A 17,907-nucleotide genomic window follows, 5' to 3' on the forward strand; every position below is an offset into this window, starting at 1 on the left:
CTCAGCATATAACTAATCAGCCACCAGAGAGCTAACCAGCCACCAGCCAACCCAGCAGCCAGTTATAGACACATGAGTAAGCCACAGCAAAGATAAGTTGAGTCTGACCCATATCTACATAACCCCCTAGCTGAATGCAACCCAAATTATTGAACATGCAAATTTTTGAACAAAATAAATGATTGTGTTTGAAAACCCTAAATGTTGGTGTGCTTTGTTAAGCAGCAAAAGCTAACAGGTAAAAGCATATGCATGCATACACATACACCAAGATCTTTGTAGGTCCATGTCGTTCTCTTCTCAGCCAAGTCACTACTAAACAATCACTGTATTGATTGTTTACTTCTTGGAGCCAACAAGCTCTGAAATGACCTCCCAGAGTCAGAGCCTTGTATTATCCCTTCCTTTTGAATGTGAGTGGAAATTGTGACTTGCTTCTATCTAATAGAACGTGACATAGGTGAAGGGATTTTCAGATGTAATTAAGGTCCCTAATCAGGTGCCTTTAAGTTAATTAAAAGGAAGATTATCCTGTGTGGGTTTGACCTAATCAAGTAAGCTCTTTAAAAAACAAGATCTTTTGAGTTAGAAACTCAAAGCAGCAGAGACTCTTTTTCTCTGTTGCTGCCTTTAAGAAGTAATCTTCCAGGAAATCTACAGCCTCAAGGAAATTAGTTCTGCCAACAACATGAAGTAACTTAAAAGAGGCTCCTTCCCTGATTGAGCCTCCAGAGAGAATGCAATCTGACCAGCACCTTGATTTTAACATTGTGAGATTCTGAGCAAAAAACCTGGCTCAGCCATTCCCAGACCTCTGATCTACAGAAACCAAGAGAAATGGGTAAATTTTTAAGCTAGTAAATGTGTAATAATCTATAATGCAAGAGAAAACTAATACATTTCCCACCAACTTCTTAAGTCTTCCCCCAACACTCTTTCATAGAAATTGTTAGCCCGAGGTCTGCAATGATTTCTTTTTTCCTAAACCCAACAGTCACTTGAATCCCTTATCTTTTCTGATTTTTTTATAGATTCTGACTCTTCTAACCTCTGCCTCCTTTTCAAAACTATTTTACCTGTGGCCTCTATTTCATTACTCTCTGCTAGTTTATTTTCTGTTTTGATGAATCCTTTTCATATTTTTCCCTTCTTCCACACTTTTTTATATGTTGGTACTTCCTTGGTTATTGCCATGTCTAGAATGCCCAAAAACTTGTATTTATCCTTCAAGTTCAGCTCATACAATATTGCCTTTGTGAACCCTTCCTGATGGTTCAGGCCCTCTTAGGCATCCTCCCTGTAGGCTTCCCAAGTTTTCTGAACATGCTACCTTTCCTTGTCATTGTTTTCAGGTGCATCTGCTTTTCAAGTTTCCTGAAGGCAAATACTATGCTTTTTAAATTTTGTATACCTAGTGCCTAGCCTATTACCTTCATGCAGGGATAAAAAAAAATAAAATGTCTAGTAGATGCAGGAACAGAAGGACCCAGAAGCAGGGACATAGTGTCTCCTTGAAGAGGGTTTCATCACTGCCCTCTGCAACTGCCCCTCTTATTCTGCTTTAGACTCTGGGCAGTAAGGGAGGGGGGTAGGCAATGGGGAGAAGACTGCCTCTGACCTCTGATTCAGTCTCCACCTCTCCAGCCAGAGAAAAACTCAAATTCTAACATTTAACAAGTCAGGAGACCCTTTTCTTAAAAGGCTACATCATCTTTCTGCTGGAATTGTCAAATTTAATTTTACATATGTGTACTTCCTTTGTACCTAGCTATTATACAAATTAACCTACAGAGAGGAAACAGTAAGCCATCATTCAGGGACTGCGAGGATTCTGCCAGCATCAGAGGAGAATTTGTGGCCTCTCACTGATTCAGAAAAATTTCTCCTAAGTGTATCCAGTCTAACTCATCATGGAAGGTGACAGAGAAGATAAAAGATGGGAATCTTTTACTCACCCCAGGTAAGAAGGGAAATGGGGAGGTGGCAGTGGGAGATCACTAGAGAAAGGTTGATTTTTTTAAAAAAAAATAAAATTGGTTAGGGATTTGTCCATCCATTAAAAGAATGAGGGCCTCTACATCTGTAATCTTCCCTGACTGCTTAAGGCAAGTATATGATCAAGAGGGCCACCTACAATCTGAGTGACTGCTTGCATGTCTCTCACCCACTTGTACAAGGTCAGTGTTCTTTACTGTCCCCAGGTGGCCCTGTTCTGCATGCAGTTAAAGAGTTGTCCAGCTGATGGCCATGTCCACGTTACCTCCCGACATCTCAATATAAACATGCCATGGTTCAGGAACTGCTTGTGGCATTCCAAGCTAGTCTCCCCAGCAGTTAGCAGAATCCAACATGGAAGTTTAACCTCTCAGCTTCTTTCAAGGTTTTCAGCCTCTAGATCTCTGAGGTCAAAAGCTATAGATTATTTGCTTTAGTAAGGGAAAATATGGAACAACAGCACAAACTGTAAGGCAGGAGTCCTTGGCTCTCTCTTACAGTGTTCTCTGAGCTAGGAATGCTCACTAAGAGAATTCATGTAAGGTATATTCTCTATGTAATCACAGGTTCATGTGAAACCATGGGAACCAGAGGCGAGAAAAAGATTTTTTTGTCAAGTTACAGGGACTCAGGAATCTAGAGGAGTGAGAGAGACACATAAAGGCTGCTGGTATACAATGTGCTGGCACGAACAGGCTTCATTATAAAGTTGAAGCCTGGATGTATAAGGAAGGTTTCTACATCTAATCTCCCATCTAAATAATTTGTTGTAATCCCTTTTCCATGGATGCATGAAATCTAGTTATTCAATAAATACATGAGCTAATCTCCAAATACCCCAAAATTTCACATAAGAACCTCTTTAATATGACCATGGTCAGTTTTTCTGATCTCATTTTCCGTGTCTCATGTCCTTTCCCCCCTGGTTCTTACAACTCACCTTACATTTGAACAAATGGATAAAACCTCTCCCCCTCCTTACTCTGTGCCCCCAACATGCTGCCATCTCAAACTTCTTAAATACAGAAAATTATTTTTAGAGAGCCTACCAGGCACTATGCTAGGCAATTTGCATGTATCATCTCATTGAAACTTCATAAGAAATGTTAATATTCTTATAAATATTACAAATGAGGAAACTGAGGGTTATGATTTCAGTGACTTATCCAGAGGAGCATTGTCAGTTAGTTGCCCATCTCCTTTTTGCTTTCCCATATCACTTCTTTGGTGCAGGACCTTCCTGTCCTCACCTCCCATGCATGTCTCAACTTGATTTCTGTCCCCATTACCCCATTCAAATGACCTCCTAATTTCCAGATTTAATGGGCTTGGGGGACCTACTTTATTTGACCTTATTTTACATTTCCACTGTAGACTCCTCTTTTTGTTGAAAGTCCCTTTAGGCTTGATTACATGAAACTATTCTCTTCAACTTCTTTGGTCCCATTTCAGTCTCTTTCATTGGCATCTCTTCTTTTACAGGTTCTTTATTTTTTAAATTTAATTTTTATTTTTCTAGAGACAGGACCTCACTCTGTTGCCCAGGCTGGAGTACAATGGCACGATCCTAGCTACAGCAGTGCCTGAAACTCCTGGGCTCAAGGGGTCCTCCCACCTCAGCCTCCCAAGCCACTGGGACTGCAGGCATGCACCACCACTCACAGGTCCTTTATATTTTGCCATTTCCTGGCTTGAATTCTACATTGTCTTGTTCAACATTCTTTCCCTGAGTAAATATCTCCACTCCCATCACTTCAACATATATAACAAACAACTGCAGTCTCCCATCTGTCTCCTGTGTTCCGATTCACACTTCCAGCTTCTTTCTACATATCACCATGCAGTACCACCAAAGGATCTCGAACTCAATATCAGGTGTCTAATCTCTTCTCACCCCTCCCAAGACCTGGATAGTCTTTCCTTAATTAATGATGCCAAAACTTAACCCAATTTCCTTGGAAATAAACTTCATACATGCTTAGTTTTCCTATATATTGTCAATGAACAAGTCCAGCTGATTCTAATCCTATAAGGCTCTCTTTGTAGTTCCACTATCACTGCCTTAGCTCCAAGCTTTGTCATAGGTCTCTCAGACAAATCATTGTGTGTTGTGTGCATTCACCTCTCTTTTAACTCTAATACTATCACTAGGTAAGATAATTCTCACACTTTTATATGAACATCCAAGTCTCTTTCTTTTCTAAATTTTATTTAAGAGAATTTTGATTCAACTGCTCATTCTACATGGCATTTTTACTTGGGCTTTCACTTTTAAATTATTTAGTGATTTTTTTTTCAATATAACATATTTTTATTTAAACATGCCACTTCAAAGAAAGCATTTGGGGCATATATACATTCCACCCACTATTGATATTGACTATGTTCAAGATGATATGTTAACCACTATAAGGAATAAAATGTTTAATAAAAATGAATTTACCATGGGCTTTACCTTTCAAGACTTTACAATCTGTGAGGGGAGATAAGGCATGTACCTAAATAGTTATAATACATGCTAGAATTATAATACTTATGAAAGAGGTACAGAAAAAAGCTGTCAGAACTATATTGAGGGAGAGTTTTCTTTCACTGAGGAAACCGCAGCAGACTTCATGAAGGAGCCAATATCTGAGCAAGGACTTCAAAGATGAGCAGAATGTGAACTTTTTAATATTGATTCTTTGCACACACCTTACTGAGCCCCACTTATGCGGAAGGCACTGCACTAAATGATAGGGATATAGAAATGAAGAAGAGACAGAACTTGACTTCCAGTTATTTTCAGTCAATGAGAAAAAAAAAAGGTAAAATCAATTATTGCAGCAGAGTGAAAAAGAATTATAGCAGAGATATTTAAAAAAAATAAGCTACAAAACACTGCAGACAATCACAAAGAGGGAAGAGAAGCACTAACCCCTCTTCAAAGGAACGTCTCTAAGAAGAGGTGCTACTTGGGCTAAGCTTAGAGTATCAAGCATCCCTGGGCAATTGGGGATGGGCTGGGGGAAGTAAGAAGCACCCTACACAGAGGGACCTTGGGCTCAGGAATGGGAAGGTATGAAGTGTGTACCTTAGGGATAATTCAGGAGAGCTGAGGAGGAGAAGTGTAAGATGTGGATAAAAAAAAGACATCTAAGCTAGGTTTTGGAAAGGTTAAAGGCTATATTAAGAACTGAAGGCATTTTTTTAGGAATAGCTTATAGCTGATTAGCCAATAGTGCTAACTTATGAGCAATTCTATACATCAATTCATTTTCACCAGCTAGACCCGAAATTCACTTACTTGACTGCATTTCTGATTGAAAACTTGATGTTGTTGGCACCAAGTAGCCCAATCATGGAATGTTGACTGCATTAAACTCCCCAGACTGCCATCTTGGGTGGTCTGGTGACTTCTCCTTAGTTGACATATGTGGTGACAGTCATCTTATTTTTCTTTCATGATAACCTACTATTCATCACTCAGATGGATTAATATAGGAAGTGGCAACTAGAACAATGGGTATTCTCAAACATTTCAGGATCTAGTATCCCATTGCTGGTCATAATTTCAGCCACAATTAATAAATTAAATTGAGCTTGGTCTTTTTATTTGGAGTTTTGATAACATGAGCTATAATCTACTCTTAAATAATTTTTTGAGTGAAAGGTTTTAAAGTATGCATTCAGCCTCTAATTTGACTTCTGTATATTTGGCCACACAAAAATAAAAATAAATGGCCAACCCAGGAGAAGAAATATCAGTTGGGGGAAAGAGTAAATACAAAACTGAAAAATTGCTTTAACATTCTTCTTTATTAATATTTGGTATCATCACACCTACCTTTTCTTCACAAAGAAGCCACACAAAATTACCCTCCACTGAAAATAGAAATCCCCATATTTCCAACTTGGTTGCTTCATCATCTTTCCTGATACAAGAAAGAAATATTTAAGCCTATCCCAGCTTGAGAATACCTTTAATTATATGATTATAATATTTTATTCTAATACCTAGCTGAGAATAAACTTCAAGAAGAAATAAATGCTTTAGTCCAGTAGACCTATGTGTGTGTGTGTATGTGGGGGGGGGGCTGTGTGATATTTATCACAGTGAGTCTTCCATTACCAAAAGGCAATATAGGATACTAGATAATTAAAATAATAAAAATACAGCATTAGAGAGTCAATGAAGGCTCCAAAAATAAAGATGAGGTGGCACCAAAAAAAAAAAAAAAAAAAACTATTCTGTTTTTCATAGCTTAGGACCTATATTAGTAGATTAGTAGCACAAAAAGACCAACACATCAATGAAAATGTTCTTCAAACTACTTTGAGTTGATTGCAAATGCCTGGGCTAGTAGATCCTAAACAGGGCATCTTGGTACCAACTCATGCTCATTGTCAAGAAATTAGAGCTTCTCATCCACTACCTGCTCTTGGCCAGCCTCTGCATTCCTAATATTCTATGATAACTGTGCCTTGTGGAAGTCATCTTGTGTCTCCATTATACCCAATATCCCGTCAATAGAAAAATCTTACTATTTCTTTCCTTCAAAATCCCTCCCTATCCATCCCCCATCTTTCCTGCCATCACAGATGTTAGTCTTCTCCTCTTGCACCACAGGCTCTTTCCCTTAAAGCAACCATTCAATCTTGCTGCTACGTTTTGGGGTAAGATATTTTCTCCACTTCACTGAGGTCAGCCCCCAGCCTAGTGCCTACAGGTCTACAGTAGATATTTTCCTTAAGACACACAGGGGAAAATTATTTTACTTACATACTCTTACTTCCTAGTTTATCATTTTTCTTCTCTCTACTAGTTTAAAAGCAATGTGTCTACATCTAATATCCAATTAATGACTTCTCACTAGATTTTTTTTATATCTGCAATAATCTTTCTTGATATACCCAGCTCACCAAGTACTCCCTCTTAACTAAAGAAACTCCCAATATCAACCCTCTCCAAGAATTGTTCAACAGAAAGAGGTCGTATTTGTCCAAATCTATTCCAGCTAAATGTGCTACATTTTCTCCATAGCCAATTCATAGTATAATTGTTTAATCCTTTTTATCTTATGAATTTATTTTCTATGTTTATACTGTGATGATTTACAATCTTGGGATTTGGGTTTTTTAATATATTTTTCTTTCAGAGTTTTGTATACGTTCAACAGAAAGGCCTTTGCAGACAGCCCAGGACAAAGAGTATATAAATACTTAAATTTTCTTTCTGTTTCTTATGGTAAGAAGACAAAACCTACCTGCCCATGCTTTTGCTGCGGGGCCATCCCACGAGGCATTTCAGGTTGTGACGAGGCCTTGAGTTCAGTCCCCCGTGTTTTGGGACGCACTGCGTCAGAGACCAGACTGGAAGAGATTGCTAGAGACGTGGGCCTAGCAGCAGTGGCACCTGTCCCCACTGTGGGGCCTTGTTCACCTTTTCTGCTTGTAGCTTCATCTTCTCCTTCAGAGTCCACAATAAAGACATATTCAGCTTTGAAGATGTCACCTTGCTGCATTCCTTGAAGTTCGTTTGCTTTCAATTCCCTTTGTTGTGAAATCGTTCCACTGACCCCTGAAGGGTAAGTCAATGTCCCTTGGTCTCTCTCTTGTTGGCTCCCAGCATTCAAGGTCAAGTAGTCATCAGAATTAGACTGTAATACATGTAGAGAGATAAAAGCATTGGCATTTGTTTAATAAATGCTTCTTTTTTTCCGCATGTACACTGAAAAGCATAACATGCTTATAAAGAGTTTTTATAAATGTATTAAATTAGGTTGGCCTAAGAGACATTGGGTTGAAGTTAATGGTTTACTTTTATGAGCCCACCTGTTTGGCCTGGTCTAAGCGCAAACAACCTAAGGCTCAGAATCAACATTAACAAGCAAACCTAATTGTTTTCAAGTAAATCGTGATATGATATTTTTAAGAGGGGAGAGAGAGAGAGAAAGAGAGAACGCGCATGCTTTTCATGAAAACATTCATGAAACAAATGGGAATTGAGCAACAGCTTAATTGATGGTCAAGCAACATGTATATCCTTTAACAAGCAGGGGTGGAAGGAAACCCCAATGAAGTTTTCTAAAATAATACAAAATCTTCCTAAAACTCTGAGAGGAAAATTAAAAGTGGAACAAAATGCATAAACAGTCAGACAAAATAATTGAAGCTAATTGGTAAGAACTCATGAATAGGACACCAAAAAAGATGTATATATTTTTAGTACAAATTATTTTTTGCTATCTTAGTTTGAATTCTTAATTCTAAATCTTTTTCCATCCAATTTTCTATGAATACATAGAAGATTTACAAGACCAGGGTTACAATAGCTTTATCAAGCTACCAAACTTTTTCTAAAATGATAGCCATGTACACTAAGCTTGTGTTTAAAAGACACTAATTTTCTTGTTTTGGTAACTATACTACAGTTACTATTCTTTTCTCTGGAACTTTTCTCTAAGTTTAAAACTATTTCAAAATAAAACTAATTTCAACTACGGTGGTCAATTTAATGTGTCCTAATATGTATGTAAGTGTTGTGTGTGTGAAAATAGAAATCAAATCACTGAGTAATTACAATTAAAGAGTTGGTTTTGTACACCCATCCACACTATTCAGTTGATGATAATGATGATATAATCAGGATAAAATACAAATTGCCTCTGATTAGGATTTCTCTGTCCATCTTTCTCTATTTCTTTACTCTGATGTACTTCTTTTCATACTATTTATCACTACCTGGGATGTTATTACATACTTTTCTTTTTTTTTTCATTGTATGCCTTCCCAATAACAAATAAGTCATCCGAGTTGTCTTTATTCACTTGGAATCCAAGCACCAAGAGCATAGTATATGTTCAGTAAACAGTTAAGTATATAAATGAATGAGGAATTACCCTACACCTATATTGGACTGCTTTAAAAGAGGATGAAAACTCTTTAATCTTTTAAAGATGTAATTGTTTATATATCGTTCATTGCAATCAGCAGATGAACATTACCTTCTTAGGAGGCTCTGGAGGTTTGCAACCAAGATTGGTTGATAGAGTTACATTTTCACGCCACTCAGGGCCTAATTAACAAAGGATCCCACTAATATATTGCATGTAAATGAATGCTGTTAGAGAGAAACTTCCCAGAAATGCCATATATAGTGTGAAGAATTTCTCTTAAGTAATTTGACCCCATTAGTCTTTGAAATAAGATAGCTACTGAAATAAAATAGCAATTGAAAACTCCAAGATCACAGATATATAACTACTTTCTAGATAAGATGTTTTCATATAGACAAGATGAATCTGATTGTTTTACCTCTTTCCAGTTGTCTCAAGAATAACACAAAGTCCCCCAAATCTCATTCTACTTATAATAAAACAATATTAAAACATTTTAAAGAGAAAAATATTTATCCAAAATTTTATTACTGTAACACAAGTCATTTTCAATTTTTTTATTTGCTTAATTGCATTTCAAGTCTTAATCTCATATTAGACAGATATAATCAGAATATGAATATAATCTTATAGCCTATTTTATCACCTAATATTATAAGGTTAACATTTTCCATGGAATTACATAATTACCATAATTATAACTTTTCCAAGGTGATGTATTATCTATTCTTAATTGTCTCTCATTGCTAAGTATTAGTCTGTTTTTATTTTACCCTAATTATTTTCCTACATAACATTTTTCTTCTTTTGTACTATTTCTTTGGGAAGGAATAGATTATTAAAGATTATGAACGGTTTTATGACTATGAGTAAGGGACTTAAACCAAAATTGTACAAATTTACAAAACTAGCAGCAAAGTTTGAGCATGGCAATATTTCCACAAATGCCCCAACTTTGGCTATTACATATTGTAATGTTTCCAATTTATTGCATGCAAATTATAACATCTCACTGTTTTATATATTGTACTTTTTTTCAAGATAAATTGAATCTTTTTAAATTTTGTTTTTATTTCATAAGATACATTTGGGAGAAGGTACCAGGAGGCAGAATTTGTCATGTGAATAGCAAACAATAGGATGTCAACTCAAAAGAGTTGAGAACAATGCATTAGCGAGAATATCGGATTTGATGACATTGAGTCACCTATTGCATGATTGTAATTTTAGTCAACCTTAGATTCACGGTCAAGTCAACCACAGGAAATAGACATTGATACAAATTTCCAAGTCCTTATGGATAATTTAATATAATTGTTTGAAATAAAAAAATAAAATAATCCCACCTTATTTACAGTTTCTGGATTCTTAGCACTTGGTTCTTCTGGAATTTTAACAAGGAATTTAGAGGTGTCAGCCAACTGAGTATGAGTTGGTAGTCTTCTGACAGTGGGCACAAATGTGAAGCTCAAAGGTTTCGCTTCACAATCACCAGAAGAGACCTATGAGATATGTAATAAATTAAATTTTCACTCTTTTGAAAGATTTATCTTTATTCTCTATACACCATGATATTTATCTCATTTGTTTTTATAAATTGCCTCTTGTCCTGTGACTATATATGTATATGGCTTCAAAGTAAACAGCTATAAAAATAGTCATAAGTGTATCAGAACCTTTTTTTATGGTATCCTTTACCAGAGAAAGCAATGTAAACACAGGTAGATCCTGTTGTGGGGAAAGGAACTAAAACAGCAGGCCAGAAGGCTGATCAGCTGGGATCTTACAGGGTAACTCTACTTCAGTGGGATTATCACAAACTCAGCATCTGTTCTCAGTTTCAAAATTGACTTCTATACATTTAACCCTGGGCTAGCAAGCTCAATTTATTGACTCATGATCAATAAGCATGCAAGAAAATTCCAACATTTATCATTAATAAGAATGCTAAAATATGGATTTAAAATTTAATGCCTATCAGAACACCAATGCCTGCTCTTAATGATATACTTTCTCCTTCATTTATTCTTAATTCATTTAAAAATAATTTTATTAAGTATTTTATGTGTGACATGCACTCAGGAGCTAGGGAAACAGTGGTGAATAGAAAACAGGCAATAAACTACCCACAAGTAGAAAAAGGTGATGCACAGAACACTAAGGCAACAGTGATGAGGGGTGCCTACCCAACCTGGGAAGTGTCATAAAAGGCAAAACCTGAAATTTAAATCAAGGCAAAGAGGAGGAAAAGGATATACCAGGCTGAGAAAATGAGATGAGTAAAGGTATGGAAAAACGCAGCAATGGGGAGTATATCAAACTTGGACTTTGTTCTGTTGAAAACCGAGAACCATTAAAGCATTGTTGATTGAGAAATGACACAGTCATATTAGAATTTCAGATAGATAAATCTGGTTTTAAAAGTCACAAGACTAGAGACAAGGACGAAAAGCCAAACACAATAAATTGAGGATTAAATGGGAGAGGAAAAAGAGAGGATGGTACTGTAGACTTCTCTTTCAGGAAGTTTGGATGAGAAGTAAAAGGCAAGGTTGAGAGTTGAATGGAAAATGGTTTGAATGAGGTGTCTTTGTTGATCTTGAAAAGGAATAAACTTGATTATATCTATGGAGTAGGTGGTGGAGATGGTGGAGAAGGAAAGGGAAGCAAGAACCTGGAGGAAATAGAAGAAATAAGAAAACAAGAGAAGAATAATGGTCTCCTCTGAAACTGGAGAAAATGAAATAGGTTGTTGAAAAGTTGACGAATTTGGTGAAGTGGGAAGAGTGGGAAGGTGATAAGAATCACTTTTGTATAGGTAAAATTGTATGTATTTGTCTTGTACAATATGTTTTGAAATTATATACATTTTGGAATAGTTAAATCTAGCTAATTAACAAATACATAACCTCACATGTTATTTTTGTGGTGAGAACACTTAACATCTACTATCTTTGCATTTTTTAAGAATACAATATATTGTCATTAACTATAGTCACCATACTATATATTGGATTTCCTGAACTTATTCCTTCTAAGTGAAGTTATATATCCTTTGACATCTCCCCCACTCTTCCCTAACCACCCTAGCATGTGGTAACCACCATTTTACCCTGTATGTCTATAAGATCAGCTGTTTTAGATTCCACGTGAGTGAGATCATGCAGCATTTATCTTTCTGTGCCTGACTTGTTTCCCTTAGTATAAGGTTTTCCAAGTTCATCCACATTGTCACAAATGACAGAATTTTGTTCTTTTTATGTCTGAATAATATTCCATTGTGTATATATATCACATTTTATCTATTCATCATTAATGGGCACTTAGGTTAATTCCATATCTTGGCTACTGTAAATAGTGCTGCAGTAAACATGGTAGTGCAAATATCTCTTTGACATACTGATTTCATTTCCTTTGGCTATATACCCCGTAGTAGGATTGCTGTTTCAACCGATAGTTCTATTTTTAATATTTTGAGAACCTCCCTACAGTCCTCTGGCTAGGATTTCCAGTCCCCATGTTGAATAGAAGTGGTAGAGAGTTGGCATCCTTTTCTTTCTCTAGATATTAGAGAAAAAGCTTTCAACTTTTCCCTGCTCAATATGATTTTAGCTGTGGGTCTGTCATATAGGGTATATAGGGACTTTATTATGTTGAGGTACATTCCTTCTACACCTAATTTGTTGATAGCTTTTATTATGAAGACATGTTAAATTTTGTCAAACTTTTTTCTGTGTCTATTGAAATGATCATATGGTAATTGTTTTTTATTCTGTTAATGTGCTATATCAGGCCTATTGATTTGCATCCCTGGAATGAATCCCACTTGATCATAGTGAATGATCTTTTTAATGTGCTGTTCAATTCAGTTTAGTAGTATTTCATTGAAAATCTTGCATCTATGTTCATCAAGGATATTAGCCTGTAGTTTTCTTTTTTTGTCTTGTCTTTGTCTGGTTTTGGCATTATGGTAATGTTAGCATTGTAAAATGAGTTTGGAAGTATTCCCTCCTCTTCAATTTCCTAGAATAGTTTGAGAAGAATTGGTATTACAGAGCATGATATGCTACAGCTAAAAAAATAATAAAAGGAATTGGTCTTAGTTATTCTTTAAATGTTTGGTAAAATGCCCATCAGGTCCTGGGCATTTCTTTGATGACAGACTTTTTGTTACTGATTCAGTTTCCTTACTCATTATCGGTCTGTTCTATTTTCTGTTCTTTATAAAACAATCTTTATCAGTTGTCCAAGAATTTATCCATTTTTTTCTAGCTTATCTGACTTGTTGGTATATAATTGTCTATACTAGTCCTTTATGATCTTTTGTATTTCTGTGGTATAAGTTGTGATGTCTCCTTTTTTATTTATTTGAATCTTCTCTCATTTTTCTGTCTAACTAAATGTTTGTTGATTTTGTTTATCTTTTCAAATACCAACTCCTTATTTCATTGATCAATCCCTTTTGATATAATTAATGTTCATGATGAAATTGTTCCCATCTAGTGACAATAACACTGCCCCTTTGCTTCCCCCATGCTTGTGTCAGAAGAAATATGATGTACCCTGGCAAGACCCCCAGTGCCTCTCACTGTGCCACCTTTCTAGACTTTGGACCCCTCAGACCTAATTCATGACCTTATGGATCAAAACCCAGTTCATGTCAGCACCCATGATAAACCCAAGGTTCTGAGTCATCTCTCAATCCCTGAGCAAAGCACAGCCCTAGTTTTGTTCCCATCTTGCTCCCTGCTCCAACTCTTGAAATCTTTTCACTGTACACTTTCTGGAATTCAGTCAGCCATTACAAGTCTTCTGTATCCTTATCTTCTTCTTTAAATATTTCCTTCACCTTTCTAACTAAAGCATGGTTTCACTTAAGGACTCTGTTTCCCAAGAAGCTCTTCAGTGGTAGCTGTTTTCTCTCACACTCTTGCACCACTGGGCCTGGAAGTAGGATAGGTGTTTCTTGCTCTTCTTTACTGTTTCCAGACTAGGCTTTCTTACCCAAAATTCTTCCAGCTTTGAATCTCGTATCATCAGTCTAGACCATTCACCACCTCTCCTGGTTGTAGCCATCTGCCCACACTCAGATTGAATACTCCTTTCCTTAAAGATTTAGCTCTTGGATTGATAGCACTCTTTCTAACACTATACTTTTAATATACCCAATATTATATCCCAATGGTCAATTTTTCTAATATTATATTTCCCTGATCTCTGCTCTTCCTTCCTCTCACATCTCTAGCCTAGATCAATAGCTGCAAACCCTCCATAATTTAAGTTTTTTCATTCTCTGGCCACTATTTTCTGTCTCTCCATTCCACTCCCTCCAGTATTCCAACTCCAACAAGATTAAAATCTACTGATTCTTCCAACATTATGTTTTCCCACATTTGTCTTCTTAACCAGCCTCAAAAATAAAGTTTCCCATAATTACTCCCTTGGGTACCCCTCAAATGCCTTGCCCTCCCTTCCATCATCATCCCTACTTGGGTGAATTACAGTCCTCACTAAATCTAAACCCTACTTGCTCTACTCCTGCACCATGGAGGTAAACAGGCTCTGGGAAATCACACAACCAATGTTTATTTGTCTCACTTCAAATTTATATCTCTGAGCCTCAGGAAGGCTCTTCCCTGCTGCCCTACAACTATAGTATACTGCCATAGCCCATCCCCTCTCCCACTGGCCCAGAAAACTCTTTGATATCTTTTCCACTTTCTTCAAACCCCTGACATCTCTTCTCCATTCTCAGTCTGTGCTGGATGACTTTGTTTCCCATTTCACTGAGACAACTGAAGTAATCCAAAGAGAACTTCCAAGGTCCCCAATACCACATCTACGCAGCCACCTGCATCTCTTTTCTTTTCCATGACCTTCAGTTCTGCTGCTATGTTCCCACTAAAAACAACCCTCACTTGAACACTTTGCCTTCTATTTACTTTCTTGTTTTATTTTTTTTTATTTTTAATCATTATGGGTACATAATACTTGCATATATTTATAGGGTACATGTGATGTTTTGATACAGGCATACAATGTGAATTAATCAAATCATCCATCAGCTCAAGCATTTATCTTTCTTCATTTTAGGAACATTCCAATTCCACTCTGTTATACTTACTTTCATTTATTCAACAAGGTCTTATTAAATGCCAACTAAATTCTAGATGCTATTCCAGGGGTTGGTGCTATAACAGTGAACAAAATTCCTTATTACCATGAACTTTACATTCTAGTGGGGGAAGACAGACAATAAATAAATAAATACGCAAAACATATAGTACTGTCTCCATAAGTGCTATGAAGATTTGCTATAAGGCTACTGAAATAACTCATGGTGGAGAAGATGGTGGGTTGAACTTGGGTTACTGCAGTGAGAGTGGAAAGAAGTGTTAAGATTCTGGCTATATTTTAAAATAAAAACTTATAATTTGCTGGCAAATTGGAGGTGGAGCCAGAGAGACAGGTAAGAGTCAAGATGAGTACAAAATTTTGGTTTGGATAACTACATGAAGTGAGAAATTACTCATTGAAATGGGGAAGACAACAGTTGACTTTGTTTGATGATAAAAATCAAATTTGATATGCCCAATATATATCCAAGTGGAAATGTGGGTACGTAAGTCAAGTTTAGAAAAAATTATGTGCTAGAAAAAACTGCTAGGGTTATTAACCTATAGATGGTATTTAAAACCAGGAAATTAGATGAGATCACTAACGGAGTAAACACAAATAGAAAAAGAAGAGGTTCAAGGATGAACCCTACAGATTCTTAACACTGAGTGATGTAGCCACTGAGGAAAAGTCTAGTGGCCTGGAAATTTTAAGGAAGGTAAAAAAGACTGAAACGTCACAGACAGAATGGGAAAGAGACCTGACCAGAAATAAAAGTATTGACAGGGTATACTGATGGCCCAACCCAAATGCAAGTCCATGAATTTGTAGTAAGGAGATTTGCTTGGCTGTTTGATAGTCTCTCAAGGGATGCTGACCTGCCTATTCCAGGAAAAGAGAAAGTCAACTATGACACTTAAAATGTTTGGAGGTGGTTTTGGCAGAAGGATATTGCAAGTATAAGGAAATTGAGGGTACTGGTGAAAGTAGAGCAAATGATCAACCATGGAATTCAGTTTGGATAGATAAGGAGGAAGGGCCTTCCAGTTCAAGGAACTAGATAGAAGTCTCCGTGGTTCACAAAACAGACTGGATACAATGGTGACTGAGAGAATGGCTTGGACTCATATGATATGAGAGTTTAATAATCAGAAATATGGTGATTCTAGATGTTTATTAAGTCTCTGCTTTGGCCTTGAGACATTGAATATCTGAGAGAAAGATCTTGTAAAGGTCAAGGAACTACGAGAAAAGAATGTGGACAGGGCCATCCCTATGAAAAGGAGAGCCATTCTGAGTGGTGGCAAGATTGGGTTGGAGAGAGAGAGACTGATAACATGTTGGTACAATCTTAAATAAATGTGAAGCTGGGGTTAGGAGGGTCCCCGGAGGAGGCTATGTGGGACATTAGATTATTAATTAGAGATTTTCTTTGTAAGCATGAAACCAAACCAAGTTAGTGGGATATCCTTGTAGGATTTCACCCCCAAGTTCTAGAAGGGCCTAATGAACTCACTCCAGGCAACTTACTACAGGGTATAACATTCTGGTAACTTAAACCCCTACGCCTTGTAGAATCAATGCATATGCCTCCAGGAGATGAAACATACGGACAAACCCTTCCGAGCCAACTTTTATTTTTCAATGTTCTTTTTTGCCTTTAAAGGTATTTGTCATTATTTCCTCATTATAGTCATGTCACAATTCCTAGGTGGCTGCTTATCATCAGAAAATAATAAATCACTGCTTTCCTTTATAGGAAGGAACATTAGATCCCTTGTGAGATTTGGGGCACCCACTTGTCTGATTAGCAATACATAATACAACAGACTTTCTAAATGTGTTGTTTTCTAGGACAGTTTCTTTACATGGCTAATCTCACCAATATCATGATGGAATGGGGAGCAGTTGTGGCAAAGGGTACCGTACTGAGGGTATTTCAAATAATCTGTCCTAGAATGTAATTTTGAGTAAGAAATAAAGACAATCCTTTAGGAGTCAAGGAAGAAGAGTTGCAACGTGACCTGACCCCAGGTTCTGTAGGTAGGCCTTCCTTTATCTACCCACAGGATAACTATAGATCTATCTTTGGTTCTATTCAAATGAAATTTCAATACTGATGTATGAAAGGCTTCAGGGCAAGCACCTCATGGTTACAAAAGACATACAACCATTATAAATAGCAAGTAGTTTTACATTCTAAAGCATGCACAATAATGAAAATTTACTTCTCCAAATACCTCGCACAATTTATGTAATTCAATGCTACTGAAGTGTCTAAAATACAAATAGAGTTCCACAATTGATGCATCACAAACAACAGGCTTTTTAAAAGGTTGATAGCTTAAATTTTTAGTGAATAAAGCGGAAACAAAGTCTGAATGAAAACTGATGCTTTGGTCAATAGGTGTGCTTTTATAACACCCTCAAAAAAATTTCTAAACATAATCATATGCTGACAATAAAGACAACTGAAAAGAAGTAAAACTATTTCCTTCTAATTTACAATATATTTTCCTCCAGACACATGATATCCTATATAAAATTTTTTCATCAGTGTAGGAAAACAATTTTTTGTTTTAGTCGAACCAATACATGATGTCATTCCAGAAAACATGAAAACAGGAAATCTAATAGCGCTAAGGACTTATTCATCTTCGTGGGTTACTGGTGGAGAATAACAAGATCAAGGATGAATTCCTGCCCAAACACCTATCTTCCAAAGAACAATCGCAAAAAGGGCGATTGTTTGGTATTCGCTTTTAAGCTATCAGTACAATGTTAGCATGGGGCTCTTTTCACCGCCTCTCCCTAGCATTCTCTCGCCTTACCAAGGATCTAATATTTATTTGCAAAGAATTTCAGTTAGAAAAGAATTTGTAATTACATTGATCATGATGTGCAACATTCAGATGAA

At 36.6% G+C, this 17,907-nt stretch overlaps 1 protein-coding gene across 11 annotated transcripts in view; it reads right to left on the reverse strand.

The window, feature by feature from the left end:
* Positions 1–17,907, reverse strand: part of MLIP (muscular LMNA interacting protein) — a 242,094-nt gene that overhangs the window by 126,146 nt on the left and 98,041 nt on the right. For 10 of the 11 annotated variants that reach the window (XM_012780772.3, XM_012780769.3, XM_012780767.3 and 7 more), the window contains exons 2-3: positions 10,220–10,375; positions 7,242–7,634 (exon numbers count right to left, since the gene is read on the reverse strand). In XM_012780772.3, the coding sequence (XP_012636226.2) occupies positions 7,242–7,634; positions 10,220–10,375 (549 nt within the window). The remainder of the gene's footprint in view (positions 1–7,241; positions 7,635–10,219; positions 10,376–17,907) is intronic. The other variant, XM_012780771.3, reaches the window with a different exon arrangement.

Source organism: Microcebus murinus, chromosome 5 (genome assembly GCF_040939455.1).
Source record: "Microcebus murinus isolate Inina chromosome 5, M.murinus_Inina_mat1.0, whole genome shotgun sequence".
In the NCBI taxonomy this organism is placed as follows: domain Eukaryota; kingdom Metazoa; phylum Chordata; class Mammalia; order Primates; family Cheirogaleidae; genus Microcebus; species Microcebus murinus.